The following is a 23,289-nucleotide window of genomic DNA, read 5'->3' as shown; positions in this document are numbered from 1 at the left end:
CTTATGGATCTAAATAATAAATAAATGCGACTTATCTTAATACAGTGTGTTGAAGATAAAATATCAGTGGTTAGCGCGTTAGCGCATTAAGTTTGAGCGAAGACAGCAATGCGTACCTTTTACTCGAAATTAAAAGTTAAAAAACGTAGAAAAGGCGTAATAAAAGAATTTTCATGTAAAAGAAAATACGATCAAATTTCTAAAAATAGTATAAGAAGTATTTATTACAGGTATAAATATAACGCACGATACACTAACTCCAAATAGGAATTCTTTGCTTTTGCAACTTTGAACTTTATTAATATATTAATAAATGGAACTATAGTTCAAGTAAAATAGGATGCGTCATTATCATTATTTCAATAACTATCCAAAAGTTAAACATCTTATCTTAGGTAGGTACATTGATTACATTACATTTGTGGCATTTTAGGTAACGACATTGTTACCGTTTTAGTTTCCAAATATTGGTTGATTCCTTCCTCTCCCCTGAAAAAAAAAACATTAATCATTTATTACTTTACGCCTAAGACGAACAAAGAACCAATCCAAGATGGCTTTTTGAACGGAGCATGGAGGTAAAAAACTCAAGTATCTAAAGCCTCTCATGCATATAGTATACAGCTTAGTATGTACATACACTGAACTAGTATGGTTCATCAATAACTTTTTAAATTTGGAACTTCAACTAGTCTATCTGAACACGTCAAGACATGCGAGAGGGAACTTCCTCAAGTTTTTATCTTTAGCATAATCAATGTTTGGGATATTCCAAAATTCCAAGAATATTTTTATGTGTTAAGTAAGATACGAGATTCAAATCAAATTAAGAAAGAAAACATTTGTTCGTGACAATACGGGAAAAAAATAATATTAAAATGCGCAGAAAGGTAATTTTTGTACGATTGGCAGATTAGCCTATAGGTATGTATGTAACGAGTGTAATTTTATTAACTTAGGTATTAATACAAGTACTTTTTTCATAGTTCTTAATGATTTTAAAAAGTTACATAAGAAAAGTTAGTTACATTTCACGTCCAAGACCAGAGTCCTTGAAGCCACCGAAAGGAGTTTGACTTGTGACATGGTCGTATGTATTAATCCTGAAAATAAAGATAGAATTATTTATTAATTATATTATGTTGCAGGGAATTAGCAAAATCAGAAATTTGAACTAATATCTAAGGGATATGATCAAATCACGCAGGATGTTTAAATAGCGACGAATCCATTCTATTTATGATTTGCCTAGAAAAGATTAGCTAATGATCAAATCCCAGAATCTGTTTAGGGAAATGACGAAATCAGCTTAAAAAGGCAACAAATTAAATTTTAAATTGCTTAGTGATTTGATAAATCCCTGAAAAGCATCAGTAAGTTGACGAATTCGCAAAGTAGCTTGTTTTAATATGTCACTAGACACGTTCTAAGCATTCTAAACAATTCTAAGCCTATCTACAATCTACGGTTCAAATTAAATTAAAATAACATGATCAAGAGAACATGACGTCTTAAATACAGCACTATATCTTATCTTATCTAATAAAGACGTAAGAGTTTAGAGTACATAATGAATATGAACTATTGTTGTGTTACTCTAAAGCCTTAATTTATTTAGTTAACCTACCCTCTATCAGTGGGTAGGGTAGTGAATTAATTTGATTTCACGACCGATGTAAAATTGAAAGCTGATAATTTATACGAACCAAACGGATCCGGCTCTGACATATTTGGCGAAGGTCATGGCGGTGGTGATGTCGTTGGTAATGACGCCAGCACCAAGTCCGTAGTTGGAGTCGTTGGCTCGGTCTACCACTTCATCGAAAGTGTCAAATTTGAAAATACTTTGGACGGGACCGAAAATCTGTAACAGGACATGGACACCATTTTTAAGGAACTTGTTAAATTGTTTCGTAGTATTATTACACATTAGACTCCTGTCGGGTTGATAAGTACCTATGTTTTTTGAATAGCAACTTTAGAAACGTCAATATTCAATTATGTTAGTGCTGGAATGTGAATGGAATCCAAGATGACACCTTAACCATAAAACACCATAACTACCGCCTTATCACAAATATGCGATGTCTTCTGAAGTTTTTGTACAATTAATCTAGTTTGCTAATGTCGTTCGAAACTCGAAACAGATGGTAGCTTTTCTTTTTCTTTCTCTTGTGATTCTTCAGAAAAACGAAAAAAACCGTCGATTCCCGAGCAACGTTAATACATTCTAGGTGTACTGTAATTGATGTACTAAATCGTACTTACTTCTTCTCTGGCAATTTTCATATCGTCTTTCACATCAGCAAACACAGTGGGCTGGATATAGTAGCCCTTGCCACCTAACTTATTACCGCCAGCCACGCATTTCGCTCCACCGGTCTTGCCTGCCTCAATGTAGTTCAGTACCTTTGTGTACATTTCTTTGTCAATCTGAAAAATGGAAACCAATAGTTACATGTACCTGGTTTCTTCATCTTCCACATAAAAATAGGTAGGAAATTTTGTGAATTTATATGTAGGTATAATCATTAAACTTAGCCTGCTGTTTTCTGCTTGTCGTTACGTGTAAAAAGCAAGATGTTTACAATAACCCTCCTTCTTCGCAGTCGAGTAAAAAAATGTTCAAACAACAGGCTGACGAATTAATATGAAAAACCCCGACTGCCTTGAAAAATACTAAAAAGAAGAAAACAAGTCTAGTGGTCTAGAACTCTGTTAAGTAGCTAACTTAAAGTTCAACAGTCGGGACCCATTAGGTCAGGTACTTAGAATTTTTGAGCTGGTCACGATTTGAATGGGTCCCGACTGTTGAATTTTAAGTTAGCTACTAAACAGTTTTAGACCATTACACTGGTTTTCTTCTTTTTAGTATTTTTAAGGCAGTCGGTTTTTGATTTTTTGTTTTATTTCACACTTTTTTTATATTTCTGTGAAAATGGTAAATTAAAACTATTATAATCTATATAAATTTAGAATGGGCTAATTATTAGCTTTCATTTGATACCCTAGGTACTCGATAGGTTTGAATAAAAACAAATTTGAACTCGCAATTTGGCGCCAAAAATCCGCCATTTTGATTTTTCAAGAATTTTACGTACCCAGTGTCACTGGTGTCATCAAGACGAATCCAATGACGTATCATTTTCCAAAATCGGTTCAGCCGTTGAGTAGTTACGAGAGGACACAGGAATATACATACATACATATACGGGTCAATCACATCATAGCCCTCCTTCTTCGCAGTCGGGTAAAAAGTATTTACGTACAGTAGAAAAAACCTAATAAATAAGATAATTACCTGAGGTCCTTGCTGAACGTCGTCAAAGGGATTGCCAACAGATCTGCTCTTGGCTATTTCACTGGCTTTCTGCACAAACTGATCGTAAACGCCAGATTGGACATAAGTTCTCGTGCCAGCACAGCAGCACTGGCCTCCGTTGGCAAAGGCAGCAGCATGAGCTATTTGAGCCGCTTTTTCCACTTAAATCAGAAATCCGTTTGTGAAATCAATTGTATCATTTTAGTTTGGTTTTAAAAACTAATCAGGAAAGGAATTACCGTCAGCATCATTGAATACTACTAATGCACTCTTCCCGCCTAATTCGAGTGTAACCCGCTTCAGATTGGCCACTGTGGCGGCCCCCATGATGATGCGACCAACCTGTAATGTCATAACAACAACATCAGAAATTAATATAACAGTAGCAAATGCATTATGCCAAAGGTGTGAAGTGGCAATGATAAGGTAGAAATAAACAAAGAAATCATTATTTATGACGACAACAGACAAGAAAAAGGTAAATTATAGAGACAAAAATTCCCTCATCATGGTTCCAACTGCTGCCTGCTAGCCTATAATGCTGGCTTTAGGTACAGCTAATGCTGGTTTTTCTGTGCATCCATCAGGTGATACAATATTTAAATACTATACAAACGACATTATGTAATGTGTACTTATTTTTATTATATCTATACTTATTATGTGTATAGTAGCTTGTGTAGTAGTTCATCAGGTATACGAGGAGAAGAGCGTATTACTTACCTACTCACATCAGACCGCAAGTAGCTAACAAAGAAGGTGTCCCCAAAATAATTATAAATAGCCGGATGATCTTCATTATCGTGATACTAACCTCGGTTGAGCCTGTGAAAGCAACCTTGTCCACATCTGGATGATGAGTCAATGCGGCGCCAGCCGTCGGTCCGTATCCAGGAACCACGTTAACAACTCCCGGAGGGAAACCAGCCTCCTTGATAAGCGCGGCCACGGCCAGGGCAGTGAGTGGTGTCTGTTCGGCCGGCTTCACGATAACTGTACAACCTTGATAACAAAAAAAAAATAGTAATGCTCAACCAAACATTTTACTTTTAATGGTGTTTTGACTGCACAATCACTGGATCATTGTGATTTCGACATGAATAGTACCTATATAATAACTTTTCTTTTACACAGGTAGCGTTTGAGACGGATAAATGTAATCAAAGTATTTGGATTAACAGATTTCAGGACAGGTATAATAATTGATCAAGTGCATTTGTTAGGCACATGATAAGTACAAATTGTCGATACAGTTTCCAGCTTCAGCTATATTTCACTTTTCACTCCTATGTGTTCTCGTCTCGGAATAACCCTCCTATCTTCGCAGTCGGGTAAAAATACGATGACATGAGAAATGGTGGTCATTGTAATTAATTGTTTCAAAATTATACCTGCTGCTAATGCAGGTGCAATTTTCCAGGTCAGCATCGGTACAGGATAATTCCATGGAATAATCTGCCCGCACACGCCCACGGGCTCTTTCAGTGTCAAAGATAACACGTCACCGTCTAAAACATAAACAGACACATTAAATTGAATAAAGTTGAGTAAAGATTGACATATTTTTCTCATTAATTGTGATCACGCATTGTAATGTAAGAAACATCATGATAGATATGACAATTGTTTGTCTGAAATGATGATAACAAGACATTGAATCAAGTTAATGGTACACATGTGAATTTACAAAGAGATTAGAGAGTGCAATGTAAACAAATTTAATCTGCGAGATATAAGTTCTGGGAAAAGGTAAAGTTACAGATTTCGGGTTATATGACTTAATTAAGATGAGTTTTTTTTTTCGCTAATAATTTGTGTTGCAACGAGAATCGAGCAAAAGCAATACTAAATAAAAGACGTTCTTAATATCATCAAACCTGCAGGTATAGTGTTTCCCAAGATTTTGTCAGCTTTCCCGGCATAGTATCGGAGAACCGTTGCAGAGAAGTAAATTTCTTCTTCGGATTGCTTGACGGGTTTGCCGCAGTCTAGGGTCTCTAACTCTGCTAAGTATCTGGCTTGAGATTCGAGGAGATCAGCTAGCTTCAGCAATAGAAGTCCTCGCTGCGAGGCGTCCATCGTACGCCATTTCGAGTAACGATGGAAAGCCTTCTTGGCTGCTGCTACTGCAAGGTCCACGTCAGCCTAAGATCAATTTGTATAAGATATAAAATTTAATGATTAAACAGGGAACAACGTTAAACTGCGTAACTGGTTTTGCGCTGTGATATTTTTATTATCATTTTAAAATTATTTACTTAAATGTTCTATGTTATTATCAGAGAGCTATATTTTTTCTAATATTCTAATCGGTTTTTGTCTTGAAAACATTGATTTTATTATTTACCTTGTCTCCTTCTGCGACCTGGACGATCACAGACTCATCCTGAGGGTTGATGGTCGGGAAAGTCTTTTTACTGACAGCGTCCACCCATTCATTGTTGATAAATAACTGCGCATAAAATGGACACGGTGTTTTATTATGATTTGTGTTCAGTCAGAATCTTATAGTGATAAATTTGCTTCCTTTTCAAAGAAGGATATTTACATCAGTTTATCACAAATTTGAACAATTTCGATTTATAAATACTAGTATAATACCTACGTGGACATTTTTTGACCTTTACTTTTAGTACATTGAAGGGGTAAGTTTAATTTTTCTTGTTAGATATATAATAGTTTCTTAGCATTTTCAATTCTTTGCACCTACGCCAACCACACAAATTCCTGCGAAGATTGACTACTAGTATACTTGTTACGTACGGGGCTACGAGTCTGCTGACAGGCCTGGTAAGCCGGTTATTGAGCTAGAATACCACGCCTTGAGAGACATAGGTCTCATTCTTTTATAAGTTGAATAAAGTGATGCCTAATAAATACTGAGTGGGTATCATTATAACATTATTTATACTCACATTTTCAATTTCTTTACATAGCAATTAATTTTATCGCTTTAATTCAAGTCGCTGTAGGTATGGAAAGATAATTGTTATCGTAAAAGTATACAAAGAAATAGGTATAAATGCAATAAGCTGCCTACTTTAATATTTAATTTGTGAAACTGTATTTGCCTAGTCTAGTACTCTACACAGCACAGAATGGAATAATTAATCGTTTGATTGTTTATTTGTGAATATTATTATTACTATTGTATTATTGTGTGTTGTACACAGCAATCTCTAACCTAAGCTATGCCTCGGACGAGCATACGGACGGACATGAGACTACGGAATCCTAAAAAGACGTTTTAAAGTTTATTAACTATAGTTCCCTGCAAAAATCTATGTTTTATACCTGTCGTTAATTGGCATGCCACCGACGATTGCAAATTTTCAAACAAATGCTAATTATCAACATATTACTTGGGTATTATGAAAGACATGCTACTAATGAGCGTGCTAATTTTGTACTTGTTACGTATCTAAATAATTTGAGCACTATTATTACTTCATATTTTTCAACAAGCTCTTATTTTAAATAGGGTAAGAATAGCATAAATATGCTACAGCCAAATTATTAGTACCGACTATCTAATATTAATCTCATGCATGATATATTATTAATGTCTTAAATTAAAATTTATTAAGTATTTATTAATAATCCTATCAAAAACATTTAGTTCAAAACGTTTTCGTTGTTAAAAAGATACTAAGTATATCGTCTAGCTCTGTATCTCCTAACTCTACATCTCGATGAAAAGTAAAGACGAACAGTTTAAAATGTCGGCTTGTGTAGCTCGTATAAAAATGTTTTGTATGTTTCATTCTAAGCAGAATGTTCTTAAGCTTATTAGAACTAAGAGCTCGTTCCCACTTGTCGGGTATCGGATCCGTTTCGTGTCGGATGTCAGTCATTTCTATAGAAAATCGTGTCGGGCAAGTATGAATAGCTTCATATAAAATGTTCTGCCACTGGAACATTCGATTTAAATTCGGGTCCGACATCCGACAAGTGGGAACCAGCTCTAATATAGATATTATTATCTTACCTTAGTATATTTAACGTCTAGTTTCACCATCTTTATTTAAGTATGATTAAATCAGTTTAACCCTGGCGCAGCACAGGCGTATAGTCCGGCCGCTAACAAATAACTGGGTGTAGTTCCAACTGGCTATAAAATGAATCCCGACGCCCCTTTTCAATATGAACCAAAAACCAAAGCCGTAAGACTCAATATCGGGGACTGTGGTTTTTATATCAAACAATATCACGTGGTACGAATAACAACATGACCAGCAGGGCTATTTACTACGAAACTCGAAACTCGAAGTTCGTGTCGTGCGGTCCCTCTGACACTTACACTATTTAATGCGAGAGCGAGAGGGACGGTACGATACGAACTTCGAGTTTCGAGTTTCGTAGTAGCCCTGCAGGCAAATGTGTGCTTCTGATGGACTTTGAAAAAATCTGACTTAAGATATTGTGACAAGAGTCACGGTTGTAGCACAGTTATTCGTGTCGCATTGTAGACGATGCTATTTTATTAATATATACTACATATGTATAGGTAAATGCGTATAAATTCCACGCATGCGTATTAATATCTAAATTTCACGTTATACGAGTAAGAACCCGATGAACGTTAGAAAGTAGCTGTTCGTAGCATAATGCACTTCATTTGTTTGGTCAAATATTTAATTACTAACTGTATAGTTAAAGTGAGAACAGTTTTTCATGTCAAAGTCTTTATTTATGATGACGTTGGCATAAGATTGATTTTGACTTGGCCTGTGTAAAAACTTTTTTCACTACATGTACCGGGTGTGGCCTGTAATACGACCAAAAAATTAAAACATAGAGTCATAGATCCTCCTCGTAAAACTGAACAACATTAGTTCAGCGACTTTTAAAAATAATGGAGTCTTTGAATCTTCCTTTTTTCATACAAATTAAATACTGCTATCAATGTATTTACGCCACCCTAGAACACAACTGACTTCGCCTGTCACGCTACAAATACAAGCATTTTGCTTTACATTGCTTCTTCGAATAAACTTAAAAGTGTAATAAAAATTAAAAACTATTTTTAAAAATCGATGTACTAATGTTGTTCAGCTTGACGAGTATAATCTATGTTTTAATTATTTGCTCGTATTATAGGCCACACCCGGTATATCAAAGAACTTGGGCGACCGAGCTTTGCTCAATGTATTTCGAGGTATTTTGCTACTCACCAAAAGATGGCGACATTAAACATAAACTTAAATACATAAATAAAATAAAATTTACTGAACATAGACTTTGGACTAATTTGGATTGCGGATTTATTTCTTTTCATTTCTATTAATTTCTCGATATTAAATTTTAATTTCCTGGAGATAACAATTGAATTTAAGTGGGTATATTTATATTATTATTTTAAATAAACTTATATTTGCACGCCTACCGGCAAAACATAAAGGATCTCTTAAATCTTAAAAATCTCTGTAACTTACCTATGTTATATAAATAAATCATTCATTCATTCATGCATAAGATCCCTGACATATCGAATTCTAGACCCAAAATACCCTCCCTCAACCGTAAATGGAATGGAATTCGCTCCTGTCGTCTGTATATCTGGAGAAATACAATCGAGGGTTCTCCAAGGCTTGGGCAAATAGGCTGCTACTGAACCAGTGAGATACACCTCTGGCCTCATATCGGCTGATATAGGGGTCAGATTTAAGTTAGACGGTTAAGTTATCACGGGTTAGATTTAAGTTGAAAAATAAGATATTTATCGAAAACGTCCGAGCTACTCGTACTTATGAGCCATATTAGTGATGGGCTGGGCCGACTATACCGTTGAATAGTCGGCATTTTCAAATCAGTCTTAATAAGTACTCATCAATACGCTTCCTTACCGTTCATCCAGCTGTGGTTAATAGACACTAGACAGTGCTTACGTAGGTAGGTATACGAGTACTTACGGATAAAATACAACATCTCTAGATGGCGCCTTAGTTCCTTTTGGCGTATATAGATTATATATCTAGATTGGCTCACTGACTAGGTACTTATAGAGCCAGAGCCCGCGGCAGCCAGACCTTCGTTATAGTATAAAGGCTAAAAGTTTATATATATAATTATTTCTAACGCAGATAAGAACGAGAGAACATTTTAAGTCCTATTATATATAAAAAAAGAATTAACCTAAGAAATATTAACTAACTATAACTACGAGTATCAGCAATATACAGTCAAAAATAATAAAATAAAAAATATAAACTTATTAAAAAAACTAACCTAAAAATCCCCTCCCTGCATCGTGCCCGGTTTAAAAAGTCCCCATTATCCCGGCAGCATTGCCCCTCTGTACAGCAATGGATACCTGTTGAACCAGCCACGACCCAGACCGGGGATAGCACCAGCAGTCCTATTATCGGAAGTCCGAAAATGCTTGTCATACCATTTTACATCATAACGATCACTCTAAATATTTTTTTTTATACTTAAGATTGAAATTCATAATCATCGGAATCAATAATATCACTAATCATACGCCTTGTTCATTCATATGTTTTCTTATACTAACGATTTAAACACCTAATTTATATAAAATAAAGCTTTAGCTTATTTATTCTGGCTTATTTCAAGAAGTTTAAGGTAGTTCATGGATTATATTATATAATGTTCAGCATTCATAAAAAACGTGCTCTCGCAACGACGATAGATATCCCACTAATATTATGCGCAAGTTTGTAAGTCTGTTTGTTTGTTTGTTACTTCATCACGTCTAAACCGCTGAACCGATTTAGATGAAATTCGGTAGGTATACAGATATTTTGAATCCCGAAGAAGGACATAGGATAGTTTTTATCCCGGAAAATTGCATAGTTCCCGCAGGATAGCAATTACCGAGTTCTACGCGGACGGAGTCGCGGGTAACGGCTAGTATGATAAGTAATACAATCCAAATCAGTTTATAATAACGTGTAATATTTCTTATAATAACATAAGTAAATGTAAATCGTAAAAGATTTTTTTTAAAATTTCGAAAGAAACAGTAGGTAAAAATATTAAATAAGGACCTAGAATAAATTTTCGGTTTAAAGCAGAGGCTTCTTTGGAAGGTTGAGGGTTACAGTCTTATTTTCAACGTATTGCTGGATACCTTCTTCGCCCCTGTAAGAAAACAATCATACATTATTAAATGTATAAAATTATTTAAGCAGGTAAACTCTTTGCTGCACATAAAAATTAAGAATAGAAATGGTCAGGAAGAAGTAGAAAGGCGAAGTTATCTCTAATAAAGGATATCTTAGTAAGAACTACTCGTGCGGTGAAAAGAATAACCTTCCTTCGGGCAGTCGGGTAAAAACAGGTTGCGTTTCCACCAGAGATGTGGGAAGAGACGTGGCGAGCATGTGTTTTTCATGAGCCAATAGAAACACTCCATTGACCGGTCCTGGCTCTACTCAGTTGTTGCCACTAGAGCTCTGCTGTGCAAGGATAGGTAAATGAAGCGTTTCTATTGGTTCATGAAAAACACATTTCTTGTAACACATCGCACATCTCTGGTAGAAACACAATCTTACCCGAAAATAAAAAATATATTTTCGTAAGCACATTGACAATATTTACTCGTATATCATTATACCGCAGTGTACATCACGTATTAACTAAATCATCGGGTACTAAATGAAAAGTGCAAGTAAAACGGTTTGGCTAATAGATCTAATTACTTTTACTTGGCATGTGTGCCAATAATACTGCATTTATTCAGGAATAGAGATAAAAACGTGAAAGACGCCGACCGGAACAATACAAAGCTCACAACCTAGCGTGAACTTGCTTCATGTGTATTGCAGGACTTAGATATGCTATTTAAACATGAAGTTCTGCGTCTGAACCAGTGGTTTCCCTTTTTTTTGCCAAAGATCACGTTTGTTTCATTTTAGGGACCACAAGGTATTTTTTTTATCTTATATTTTAACGAGGCTTTAGTACACCAAATGTGACTCTCTCAGCCTCATGGGGAGCCTCAGATACATGTTAAACTCTCCCTTGTACTGAAACCTAGTCTCTGGATACAAAGGCCTGTCTAATGAACCTGTAAATTAGCATCGCTTCTTCGCAAAGTGGTTGACTCAGAATCGCATTTACACCTCCATTCAACAAGCCCATACCGTCCAGATACCTGTTTCTGATGTCCATATTCTGATCACATTCCAGAAGAAAATTAAGAAGGTCTTCAGTCTTACTACAACCTATGCACAAGGGTGATTGTACAATTCTCATCAAATTTAGGAAATAGTTTAGTGGAATGTGACGAGACCGCACACGAAATGCCAGCCCGAGTAGTTCCCTGGGAAGGCTGGCATAATCAAACCAGGGTAAGTACCTTGTAGGCCACAAAGTTAAAAATAAATAAATTAAAATGTCTATTGCTTTTCATTGGCCCGCCGTTCAAAAAACGTGCTGCTGCAGCATGCCGGCGAGTGGTTGGTCAGAGCTTAAAATCTTTCGCAGACCCTATTTTAGCTCTTGTGGACCACTGGCTGGGAGCCCCTGCTCTAAACACACAAGTTCTCTACAATTAACTTTTTCAAATACTTACAGTTCGCGCCCGAGACCAGATTCCCTGAAGCCTCCGAACGGTGTCTGGGTGGTCACGTGTTCATAGGTGTTAACCCTGGAGACAAAGAAGAAAAATTACTGTAGTCCATTTATTTTACAGTCTACAATATTTGCCGCAATTTACTGTCCAAATAGCAGACAAATTTAATATTATACCAGATCATCAAGATAGCTGTAAAATATTGCTATTTTTGATAGCGGTTATGGAAAGAGGCTGATATTGATATATCTTTATGACGGCTATTTGACTAAAACTAGTTCGCTGGATAATTTGCTCAAAGTATTGTACAGTGTAAGCAGCTAAGTTTCTATCTAAAAGGAGCGGAATTATCTAGAAATGCGGTGGAATTGATCGCCATTATCACATTGCAAACAGAGCGGAGATGACATGGGTTTTTCAACTCAATTCTTCACGACATCTGCTTAAAGCTAATGTATGTATGTATGTAAACTCTTCATTGCACATCAAAATAAAATACAAATACACAAAAAGGAGAGCAAAGGCGAGTTTATCCCTAAAAAGGGATATCTTTCAGCTAACCTAGTTAAGAGAAGACAATTTATTAAGAAGAAGATAGGCAAACAGTTAAAATTACATGCGGTAAAGAGGAAAATAGAAATATTCAAAAGAAAAGGAAAATAAATACAATATCATTACATTAAATTCAAAATAATTAAAACATTTACAAAAGCGGACACAGTCTCGCCTCAGGTGTCAGTGTAGCGCTAATGATAGCGCAGCCAATGATTAGTTGAATGAGACGGTAAATGCGATTGTGACAACGCTTGCTAAACTTCAGTTCTTACCATACGCTGCCAGCGCGTACGTGGCGGATGAAAGCAAGTGCAATGTTGACGTCGTTGGTAACGACGCCTGCGCCGAGTCCGTAGTTGGAGTCGTTGGCGCGGTCAACGACTTCCTCGAAGCTATCGAATTTGTGGATGCTCTGGACGGGGCCGAAGATCTGAAGACCACAACATAAAATTTTAGTAAGTTAATCAATAGACCAAAGCAATCCGATAGATAGAATTCATTTTCCTTGTCTTGATCCTGACAGGGCTCAGGCACACAAGTTGAAGGACTGACACATAATCGAGTTGTAGCAGTTTTCTCAAGATGATTCCGTATTCAGATTTGTGGTTAAAACAACACTCATGATCGATAATTTTGATCTACAATCACTTGTTGTCTTGTCAATTACCTGTTATCTGTTTGAAAATAGTTATCTAAAAAAAGGATTAGAAGAACTTACTAATTTTCACTAGAACGGCATCAATTATAATAAGAACGACCCATTAACGGGTGGCGGATTGATTCACGATGGGCCAAAAGAAACCTCAGTTGTTCCTCGTCGCTTTTTACTTCAGGAGATGGTTATCGTAATCAATTTCAAGATCTCACCTCTTCCCTGGAAATCTTCATGTCATCAGTAACATCCGCGAACACGGTTGGTTGGATGAAGAAGCCCTTGCTGCCGACCCGGTTGCCGCCGGCCACACAGCGCGCTTGCTTCTTGCCGGATTCGATGTAGCTCATCACTTTATCGTACATTTCCTTGTCGATCTGCAACGTAAATTAAATACTTTATGGCCAGCGACCAACGATGAGCCTGCAAGCCAGGCTTATGAACTACGGTAATAACGAAGAAAAATAATGTGAGACCAAAAAGAAAAACAGAAGGACCCTGACAGAAAAAAAAACGTTTATTTATTATGCTGGCTGGCCTTTTTCGTCGAACTTAAATTAAAGGTCACTTTATTCCAAATAATATTCAGTAAGCAAAAAAATGCGATGGAAGGTAGCAGGTAACTACCATAATTAAATTTCCCATGTTGGTCGGTTTTGATGAACGCACCGTGAAGCGACTGTTCAGGGTAACTCTGGACAAGGAAATCAACTGACTGCCGATCTTCAATAATAGAGAGGCCGAAGTAAAAGAATATTGTTTAGTATATTATGTACATTTAAGATTTATGTTGCCATTATTACCTGTGGGCCCTGTTCCACTTCCTCGTAAGGGTTGCCAACCTTCCTCTTCTGTGCAATTTCAGCAGCCTTAGCTACGAATTTGTCATAGATGCCAGCTTGGACGTACGTTCTGGTAGCAGCCACACAGCACTGACCAGCGTTGGCGAAAGCGGCTCTATGGGCGATATCGGCCGCCTTGTCCACTGAAATATTAAATCAAATTCTTTTAATTTGGTTTTAAATTATCGTACCCTGAAACAAATAGGTACTTAAAATAATTTAACCCTGTTCAACACAAAAAATACATATTTTGAATCGATAAGAAAAACTCGAGACGAATAAATGATGCAGCATTACGGTAGGTACGGACTTTTTTTGAGATACATACTAGGATGCACTCTGAGAGCAATACACACTTTTTTTCTTTGGAGAGAATGCCTCAATTATACACGAATTCCGAATTATATAGAATTATATCCGGTAGGTTTTAGTGAAACTCAATGCAATTTATGTAATCTTTTTGTACCCGAAATCAAGCGAAATAAATTAATTTGAATTTGAAAAACTAGCTGTTGCCCGCGGCTTCGCCCCCGTTCCAGTCTTTTTATTTTAACCGACGAAAAAAAAACGGAGGATGTTCTCAAGTCAACGCGTAGGTATATACACTTTATATGTTTGACCACGCATAGCTTTTTACAGAGTAGTCCGATTTTCTAGTACAAACCTTGTACTGACAAACGAATACAACAAAAAAATATTATTCAATTCAAGCGCGTGCATACATGTTGTTGGTGATTCATTTTTATTTATATATAGGTAGATAATTAAACGGTGTCTCGATAAACACGTTTTTTAGTGTTGTTATGGAAACATTCGCGTACGATACCTAATGATCCTCACACGTGTAATGAATTAGCATTTACGTGACTGAGCAAAACAAATGACTGTCGTACTGTTTAATTAGGAATTGGTTAAGTGCTAAAGGCTGTTACGTACCATCAGCATCATTGAAGATGACCAGAGGACTCTTGCCTCCGAGCTCGAGAGTGACCCGCTTGAGGTTGACTGCGGCAGCAGCGTTCATGATGATACGGCCCACCTAAAAAAAACAATATAGTGAACATTTTTTACCTTTGTGTAACTTACATTAGCAATTAACTATCAGATGCCAGTTAAAATTATGGGTAGGCAAACTTGACCTTGGCATTGTTGGTTCTATATCGACCTTCTGAATTATTATTGTATCTAAATATAAAAAGTTGTTTGGGATTTATTTCAAGAAATATGGCTAAATATTTGGACAAATCAACGCACTAATTTCGGTATCGTACGTAGTTGATAGTATTAATCTAAATTTGTAAAATCAATTAGCATTTTTTTTACCTCTCTTGTGATATTGTTAGTTCATATTTTCGGGACAAAATTTGCAAGTAAATTTGCTGGTGTTTGAACTTGAAATTTTGTATGCGTAGCTGCGTGTAGCAAAAATTTTACCATGAGGTTGACTTTTTCTAAAAGTTCTACTTTATTATCTCCATAATTAAGAATTTTACCTCAGTTGAGCCAGTGAAGGCGACTTTGTCGACGTCGGGGTGGTGGGTCAGCGCTCCGCCGGCCGTGGGACCGTAGCCTGGAACCACGTTCACCACTCCTGCCGGGAACCCTGCTTCCTTGACCAAAGCTGCGAGGGCCAAGGCAGTAAGGGGAGTCTGTTCCGCGGGCTTCACGACGAGGGTGCAACCTGAAAACGGTGCAGGACATATTTAGATTTTTCTCAAGCATTAGGTAGGTATCGGATACAGTCATCATAGGTATTTTTTCTGGTAACGTGTACCTACTCCTTACAAAAACGAATAGGTACTTGTAAAGATTCTTTCACTTTAAATTTGTAAATTTGCTTAGTTTTATGCAAGATCCGGATCACTTGTTCTGCGGTAAGAAGAGGTGCTGACACAAACATAGCTGAGGAAATTACTGCGAGGACATTCCACCTACGTCTGTCTATTCGCAAGCAATGCATCTGTTTCCCCTCTAGAATTACAGGTGTCTACAAGCACTGACAAGTTCTTGATTATTGGTTCCAACTGGCAGGACTTTGGAGCCATGGATCAGTACCACAAAAATCTTTATTGTGTCCTATGTTGCTGCGCTGAGGAGATCTCAGGATATCATCATCATTGACAACAGTGATACTATCATCAAAAGCTAAAATAACCTCTTACGTCGGAGTTACTCACCGGCAGCCAAAGCAGGAGCGATCTTCCAAATGAACATTGGAACTGGGTAGTTCCATGGCAAAATTGAGCCACAAACGCCAACTGGCTCCTTGAGAGTGAAGGACAGAACATCGCCATCTGTAACAAAAAAAATGAGTTGAGTAGTGTGTTCGTTTCTTCTAAACTTGATATCAAAGTTATGAAACGAGTGAAGAACTTAAACTCACCGGCAGGAATTGTGCTTCCAAGGATCTTATCAGCCTTGCCAGCATAGTATCTGACGATGCCAGCAGCCCAGATGATTTCTCCGTAGGCTTGAGTCACTGGTTTGCCGTTGTCCAGAGTTTCCAGTTCGCTCAAGTATTTGGCATCCCTGTCCATCAGATCAGCCAGTTTGAGCAGCAGTCTGCCTCTCTGGGACGCGTCCAGAGTACGCCATTCCGAATAGCGGTGGAATGCTTTCTTTGCGGCTTGAACGGCAAGATCTATATCGGCCTTGAAGATAAACAGGGATTTTTAATGCTTGTTATATATTACTTTGACGTATACAGGATGTAAATGGACGCCATAAGAATATAATTTCTATTATATCTGATCTAGTTCACGTCAACGTCAATGCAACGGGACATATAACTAAAAAAAATACTTATGAATTGGTTTGCTATGAAGCTGTACCTACCTTGTCTCCCTCCGCAACTTGGACGATAACACTCTCATCCTGAGGGTTGATAGTCGGAAAGGTCTTCTTGCTAACTGCATCTACCCATTCGTTGTTGATGAACAACTGTAAAAAAGATATATAGGTACTTAGTTTATTTTCACGAATTCTTCAGCCTTAATCTAAAGCTGTGTTATCATTCAAATCTTGTCCTATTACGATTTAAGCCTATAAGGAAAGTACCAATAATTCTAGATAGTGAGATGAATTTAACTGATTTTAGTGAAATAGTTTTGTATTTGTATGAAGTGGATTTAACTGATTGTGCTAACTTTTTTATTAAGTAATAAGTCGTGAAATAAGGTGAAATTTTGTCAGCTTTCAAATAAATTACTTCGAAAATACAAGTGCTTTTAAAATAAAAGTCTAAATATGAAGATGAAAATTCATCCTAAGAATGGACCGGACCTATCTTTGTCCATTGAACAACTCTCTTAATGCGTTCGTCCAATCAAACGTTTAACAAGCTGATCAACTTGGCCTTCGCTACTAAAAAGCCACCTACTACTCGGCTATTTCAAGTAGTTCCAGTATTGCACAATATTATGACATTAAACTATTATTATTAACAGAGTGCAGATACCTAAGAATTACGATAAATAATCAGGATGACTTTCAAAAACGTTTGTTTTGATTTACGTGTTAAATGTCTTAGGAGTAATCTTGATAACCTGTTCGGTAATCTTTAACATACCTTTGTAGATTATAATAATAATTGTTCTAGTAGTTTAACTAATTTTAAAACACGAAATTTAAAAAGATTTGTAATGATAATGAATCGAGTTCGATATCTTCTCTTGATGTAATGTTTACTAGCTGTAATTTACATTTATTTGATTGTTTGCCGTAAATCCGACATGCTCAGCTGGGAACATATATCGTGGTAACACATGTATATTACCATGCGTCTTTTTCTACAGTCGTACCTAACTATTGTAATATCATGGATGAAAATAAATGTTTTTTTCCTTTCTTTGAGAGCCTAACTTAGAGAATCAGTTAGGTTTGTTTAGTAACAATCATAAAAAAGTTACTTTTAAGGTTAATCCTAAATCGAGTAATTAACAAATTTGTAACAGTTTCTTTTTCAGCCACGATGAATCCTACTAATATTATAAATGTGAAAGTTTGTGAGTGAGTGAGTGAGTATGTGAGTGAGTGAGTGAGTATGTTTGTTACTTCTTCACGCTGAAACGGCTGGACGGATTTGGATGAAATTTGGCGAAAAGTTAGTTTATAACCTGGATTAAAACATAGGATACTTTTATTCCCGGTATTCCCACGGGATAGGGATAAAATCTTGAAATAACAACCTCTGGGCTTAGAGTCATGAAATTAGGTATGTAGATAGTTGGACGTTTGGAATAACAGATAGGTGACTTTTTATTCCGATATTCCCACGGGATACTTAAGGATAAAATCTCGAAATAACAACCACTGGGTTTAGAGCCATGAATTTTGGTATGTAGGTAGCTGGACCTCTGGAATAACACATAGGCTACTTTTTATCCCGATATTCCCCTGGGATAAGGATACAATCTTAAAATAATAACCGCTGGGCTTAGAGTCATGAAATTTGGTATGTAGGTAGCTAAACGTCTGGAATAATACATAAGCGATTTTTTGACCCGATACTCCCACGAGATATCTAGGGATAAAATCTCGAAATAACAACCACTAGGCTTAGACCCATGAAATTTGGTATGTATTGTAGGTAGCTGGACCTCTGGAATAACACATAATCTATTTTTTTACCCGATATTCCCACGGGATAGGGATAAAATCTTGAAATATTAACCGCTGAGCTTAGAGTCATAAAATTTGGTATGTAGGAAGCTGGATGTCTAGAAAATCACACAGACGACTTTTTGACCCGATATTACCACGAGATACCTAGGAATAAAATGTCGAAATAACAACCGCTAGGCTTAGAGGCATGAAATTTGGATGTTGGTAGCCGTATGTCTGGAATAACACATAAGTACGCTACTTTTTATCCCGATATTCCCACGGTATAGTTTTGTAACTAAGGGACCCCTAACATCCCTGTATTTTATTATTATTATTTCGTATTTTTTTTTATTGTATACTGTAGTTTTTAAGTATTTTATTTGTAATTATTTTATTTTGAAAAAATGACTTTCTGCCAAGTTTCTTGCAGCGCATTCTTCTTGGCAATGATGGTCTTTCCAAAAGTGCTGGTAGTTTAAAAAATGAGGTGTAAAAGTGCCCATTGCGGCCTATTTACTGAATAAATGATTTGAATTTGAATTTGGATAGGGAAAAATTTTGAAACTTCAGCACTGGGTTTGGAGTCTTCAATTTTGTACAGTTATTCACAACACAACCTCAATGAAGACCACGATATAAATATTGGAAATTTCCAGGGAAATTTTGTAAAATCCCGAAAATTTAAATTGCAGCTACCACACCGAATAGTTTACGCGTGCGAAGCCGCGGGCCGCGGGTAAAAGCTAGTTATATATAATAAAATGAATTTGCAATCCCAACAGTTGATTGAATGACATATGTCGTGTTCATTGAGTTGGGTGTGGGTAGAGATGTGTAGTATCAATTGCACAGTTACCTACTGTCGTTTATTCACAATGAACAGTTTGCATGCCATTGTTTGGTTTGCCACAAAGCCGGAATCATGGATGTCTGTAATTTCAGTAACCACGGACAAAATGGGATTATTGTTATGCGTTTTAATGTTGGTAGAATGTGTTTTGCAGTTATGGAAGACTTTTGACACAGTTGGTGGATCAATGCTAAAATTAAAACAGACACCAAGCTACACTTGCGTTAGCCAAATTAACAGTGATTTAAGTTTTAGTAAGAAAGTAATTTATTATCAGGTAGTTAAGGAATAAACAAATTACAAATAGGTACTACTAATCCACAACAAGTTTCGAATTAGTTAGTTTCGAGTTCCTACAAATTGTTAAGTTAAAGAGAACCCTCCTCCTCCCACGCGAAGTTATGGACAGAAAAAAACATTGGAAGGCAATTCTATTTACGTTTTTTTTTATGAGTGAAGATTATAATGTATCGTATTTTAAACTGTTAATAATGAAAACCGGTTATTTAAACTATAACGCAAGCTTAAGCTTACTTTGGGACTAGGTCAATTGGTGTGAATGGTCCCGTGATATTTATTTACAATAATAAATGGCTGGTTTGATAACCTGGCTTTAACCAGCCATTCGTAAATGCGAGTAGTGATATTAATACCTACGTAGTTCATATTCATGAATTATAATTATCAGTTTGTAATGTACATTCAGCAAAATTTGAATCTGTTTTTATTTGATTGTGGAATGTTTGTGAATCATTTTAATTACGTACAATGATATTAATAACGAAAGAAGAGTCATATTTTGTAAGAGAGGGCGACATGTTTTTTAAAACCATTCATCTGCAACAATACGGTTACCAACTGAGTAAACCATTATTCAAATGATGTTTATGACAGCTTTTGCACATGGTTGAGTAATTGATATGGTAAACATTTATTTAAAGCAGACAAGTTGCTTATTATTAAAATTACGTTCAAACTATGTTTAGGATCCTTGTTGACATCCAGTAGACACTCGTCCTATACCTACTATAATATAAAGCTAAATATTGCCGGCGACTTTGTCTACGAATGATTCGTTTATAGATATCCCGCGGGAACTATGCAATTTTCCGGGATAAAACTAAGCTATATCCATCCCAGGGTTTCAAACTCCAAACTATCTGCGTATCAAATTTAATCCAATTTCGTTCAGCGGTTTAAGCATGAAAAAGTAACAGACAGACTTTCGAATTTATAATATTAGTAAGGTATAGCATAAATCTTTGAGATCTTACAAAGAGAACTAATAATTTAGATGAAGTTTAAAACATTAGGGTGTTGAATGTGAAAAATTGATTTAGCTGGGAAATCAAAATCACACTGTCCGATTTTACAAATATCGAGGTTATCCAGGTATGCATGTAATACTTAGCTCAAGAAGTTTGCCCACTCTGCATTTTGGGCCAGCTTGTTGCAGATGTTTATGGGCGGTGGTGATCTTTTATCATCAGGAGACCCACTTGCTCGTTTGCCATCCAGTCGAATAAAAAAAAAAGCGGTTATAATTCAAGTGAGATGGAAATTCTAGGCGTTCATGCTAACGTATAATAACGTCTCTCACGTTGGACGACGTTACCCAACATATAGATCAGATCAGACATGTAATAAAATAACACACACATTGTGTATTAATTTATGGTCAATTTAGTGAATGATATTAGTTATTTTGAAAGTAAATATATAGCCCGGCCGGCTGATAAACGGAATATTCGCGATATTAATAAACGTATTTTGGGTATGAGATATTGAAATAATATACTTTGAACAGCGCTTGGTATTGTAAATTTGTTTACACAAGCATTTAAAAATGCATACAATGCGAGGTTTAAAGTTGAAAAGCATAAATTATTTCTCTGTTATCATCTGAAACACATTACATTTCGTCATTTTATCGCGATGAAGCCGTTAAAATAGGAATCAATCAAGACACAAATTAAAAATCATCATTGACTATAATTTCTACTATAGGTAGTGTATTAATTCATCATTTGAACTAGGACTGAGGAGTGGTTCGCTTACGCGTACCTACGTCACGTAATAATTTTCTTGTTTTAAAAAATACATTAGCTATAAATAAGAGTATTGTTTTAGTAATGTTTTTCTGAATATACGTTTTGGAAGAACATAGTAAATAATGCCAGTATCTATTTTTGGTTGTCAACTGTTCGTGTGTATCTTCGTCAAACTACCTGTATTGTATGGTACATTCAATAAGCGCAAAATTATGTTGGACAACAGACAGTGCCCTTAGTGTAAGTTTTCGGTTACAAAATACGTCTCGATCGCGTTCGCGTTAAAATCTCAATTTGTATGAAAACACTAACATCGCAAACGTTCCGCTAGAGGCGCTGTTCGTGTTTCCATATAAATTGAGATTTTAACGCGAACGCGATCGAGACGTATTTTGTAACCGAAAACTTACACTAGGGGTACAGGCCGCATAACTATTTTATCGGAGCTACCGAACAACGGCTAACCAATAATGTTTTTTCAGCCTCGACATTGGCCGGGGCAGGATTGTGATTGCGAAATATTATTCATAAAAATTTTATGGGACCATCCTGGGAGTCCTTTTCAAACAGAAAAAGATTTGCCTAATTAGACGACAATTGTCGAAGTTATTGGTGAATATACCAACATAAATATAAATACATAAGTACTATAATAGTACTAGTAGACATGAAAAAAGAAACACTTATTTTTGATCAGACGGTAAAGAAAGTCTGTGAATAGTAAGCCACTAAATAAAGTTAAAATATTTTTTGGAACTTCCGATAAACACGGCCGGTGTGTAAGTATATAAGTATGTAGGTACTTCAACAATAAAAGCACGGATGGTTCCGACATTGAAAAAAATTCTAAAAACTGCAACAACATTACAGTCCAGCCATGAAACAACACTTGTCACAACACCGCGAAAAAAATAGAACAAAATACCTTGGTGTATTTGATGTCAACTTTAGCCATGTTTATTTTTGGTATGCACCCGTCTGTCGCCGACCACGGTCTCCCACAAAGTGAGGAAATAACAACGCCGGCCGCTCTTTACATCGTCTATTATTATTACCACTGAGCGATAAAACGCATAGGCATTTGATATTACGTACCTATGTTTACTGATATAAGTTTCCCCGAGATCGTTGAAAGACTCATACATAACACTTACAAGACCTACGTTGTTGGGTGACTGTACACGTACTCGTAGGTATGTCTTTTGGACAATGTTCACTTTTCAGTGTAAAACAAAAGGAGAATTTGGAGAGCTCATTGTTTGTTATTATTATATCCTTTGGGATATCCATAAGCTGTTTTTGTTCATTGTGTCAGAGAAACCGTTCTACCGTTGTGTGACAAAATACAAAACAGTATATAAATCTCAAAAACAGCAAATTTACAGAAATCGCAATTTATACTTGCTATTTTCTTTAATTTGTCTTATAACCCGTGGTTACTCACACTTTTTTATTTTTGATTTGATTTTAATAAAATTTGGAGAAATTACGAGGCAGTTGTCTGGGCGTTAAATTTGTTGAAATCAATAATTAAATTAGTTTCTTAACTAGGGTTCTGATTTTTTAAATGAAACATATAGAACATCACTAGAAAATGGTATACTTACCTAAATCACGAGTAGTGGAAATTTGCCGCTTTGGCATATTTTATGCCCTCGATTAGGTATATAGATAATGTAAAGCACAATCAATCAATTCAACTGTTCTTACTGATCCTACTATTATTATAAATGGACAGTTAAGAACCAATACCGTCTATCTAATATCTTTTAGCATGATAATTAGGTGTTATTGATTCTTAACCGTCAAAATGCGAAAGGAGTTTGTTTGTTTCGCTTTCACGCCTTAACTACTGAACCGATTGCCTGTA

At 36.1% G+C, this 23,289-nt stretch overlaps 3 protein-coding genes across 5 annotated transcripts in view; 1 reads left to right on the top strand and 2 right to left on the bottom strand.

Annotated features, from left to right (window-relative positions):
- LOC141432126 (phospholipase A1-like) overlaps window positions 1–23,289 on the top strand; it is a 40,030-nt gene that overhangs the window by 12,960 nt on the left and 3,781 nt on the right. The gene's annotated exons all lie outside the window — the stretch shown is intronic.
- On the bottom strand, window positions 197–7,420 carry LOC141432124 (aldehyde dehydrogenase X, mitochondrial-like). Its single transcript, XM_074093567.1, has 11 exons — window positions 7,311–7,420; window positions 5,670–5,774; window positions 5,200–5,467; window positions 4,714–4,830; window positions 4,137–4,324; window positions 3,562–3,664; window positions 3,302–3,483; window positions 2,269–2,433; window positions 1,707–1,864; window positions 1,029–1,103; window positions 197–489 (listed from the first exon to the last, which is right to left on the bottom strand). The coding sequence occupies exons 1-11, from the start codon at window positions 7,338–7,340 to the stop codon at window positions 414–416; spliced, it is 1,467 nt and encodes a 488-aa protein (XP_073949668.1). The 5' UTR covers window positions 7,341–7,420; the 3' UTR covers window positions 197–413.
- On the bottom strand, window positions 10,223–22,454 carry LOC141432125 (aldehyde dehydrogenase X, mitochondrial-like). Its single transcript, XM_074093568.1, has 11 exons — window positions 22,345–22,454; window positions 16,749–16,853; window positions 16,297–16,564; window positions 16,091–16,207; window positions 15,407–15,594; window positions 14,850–14,952; window positions 13,875–14,056; window positions 13,287–13,448; window positions 12,692–12,849; window positions 11,865–11,939; window positions 10,223–10,429 (listed from the first exon to the last, which is right to left on the bottom strand). Exons 1-11 carry the CDS (start codon window positions 22,372–22,374, stop codon window positions 10,354–10,356), a joined length of 1,464 nt encoding a protein of 487 aa, XP_073949669.1. The 5' UTR covers window positions 22,375–22,454; the 3' UTR covers window positions 10,223–10,353.

This window comes from Choristoneura fumiferana, chromosome 10 (assembly GCF_025370935.1).
Source record: "Choristoneura fumiferana chromosome 10, NRCan_CFum_1, whole genome shotgun sequence".
Taxonomy (NCBI): domain Eukaryota; kingdom Metazoa; phylum Arthropoda; class Insecta; order Lepidoptera; family Tortricidae; genus Choristoneura; species Choristoneura fumiferana.
Note: the sequence above shows the minus strand (reverse complement) of the source record. Positions and strands in the feature narration are given on the sequence as shown.

What these genes read in the sequence shown, in the direction of transcription:
- LOC141432124 (XM_074093567.1), bottom strand. Translation starts at nt 7,340, where the DNA reads ATGGTGAAACTAGACGTTAAATATACTAAG. An exon ending in ACGTTCAGCAAGGACCTCAG is followed by an intron (nt 2,434 to 3,301) that starts GTAATTATCTTA and finishes TCCATTTTTCAG; the next exon opens with ATTGACAAAGAAATGTACAC. An exon ending in TCTGGTCTTGGACGTGAAAT is followed by an intron (nt 490 to 1,028) that starts GTAACTAACTTT and finishes TTTTTTTTTCAG; the next exon opens with GGGAGAGGAAGGAATCAACC.
- LOC141432125 (XM_074093568.1), bottom strand. Translation starts at nt 22,374, where the DNA reads ATGGCTAAAGTTGACATCAAATACACCAAG. An exon ending in AAGTGGAACAGGGCCCACAG is followed by an intron (nt 13,449 to 13,874) that starts GTAATAATGGCA and finishes TTTACGTTGCAG; the next exon opens with ATCGACAAGGAAATGTACGA. An exon ending in TGAAGATTTCCAGGGAAGAG is followed by an intron (nt 12,850 to 13,286) that starts GTGAGATCTTGA and finishes TGTGGTCTTCAG; the next exon opens with ATCTTCGGCCCCGTCCAGAG.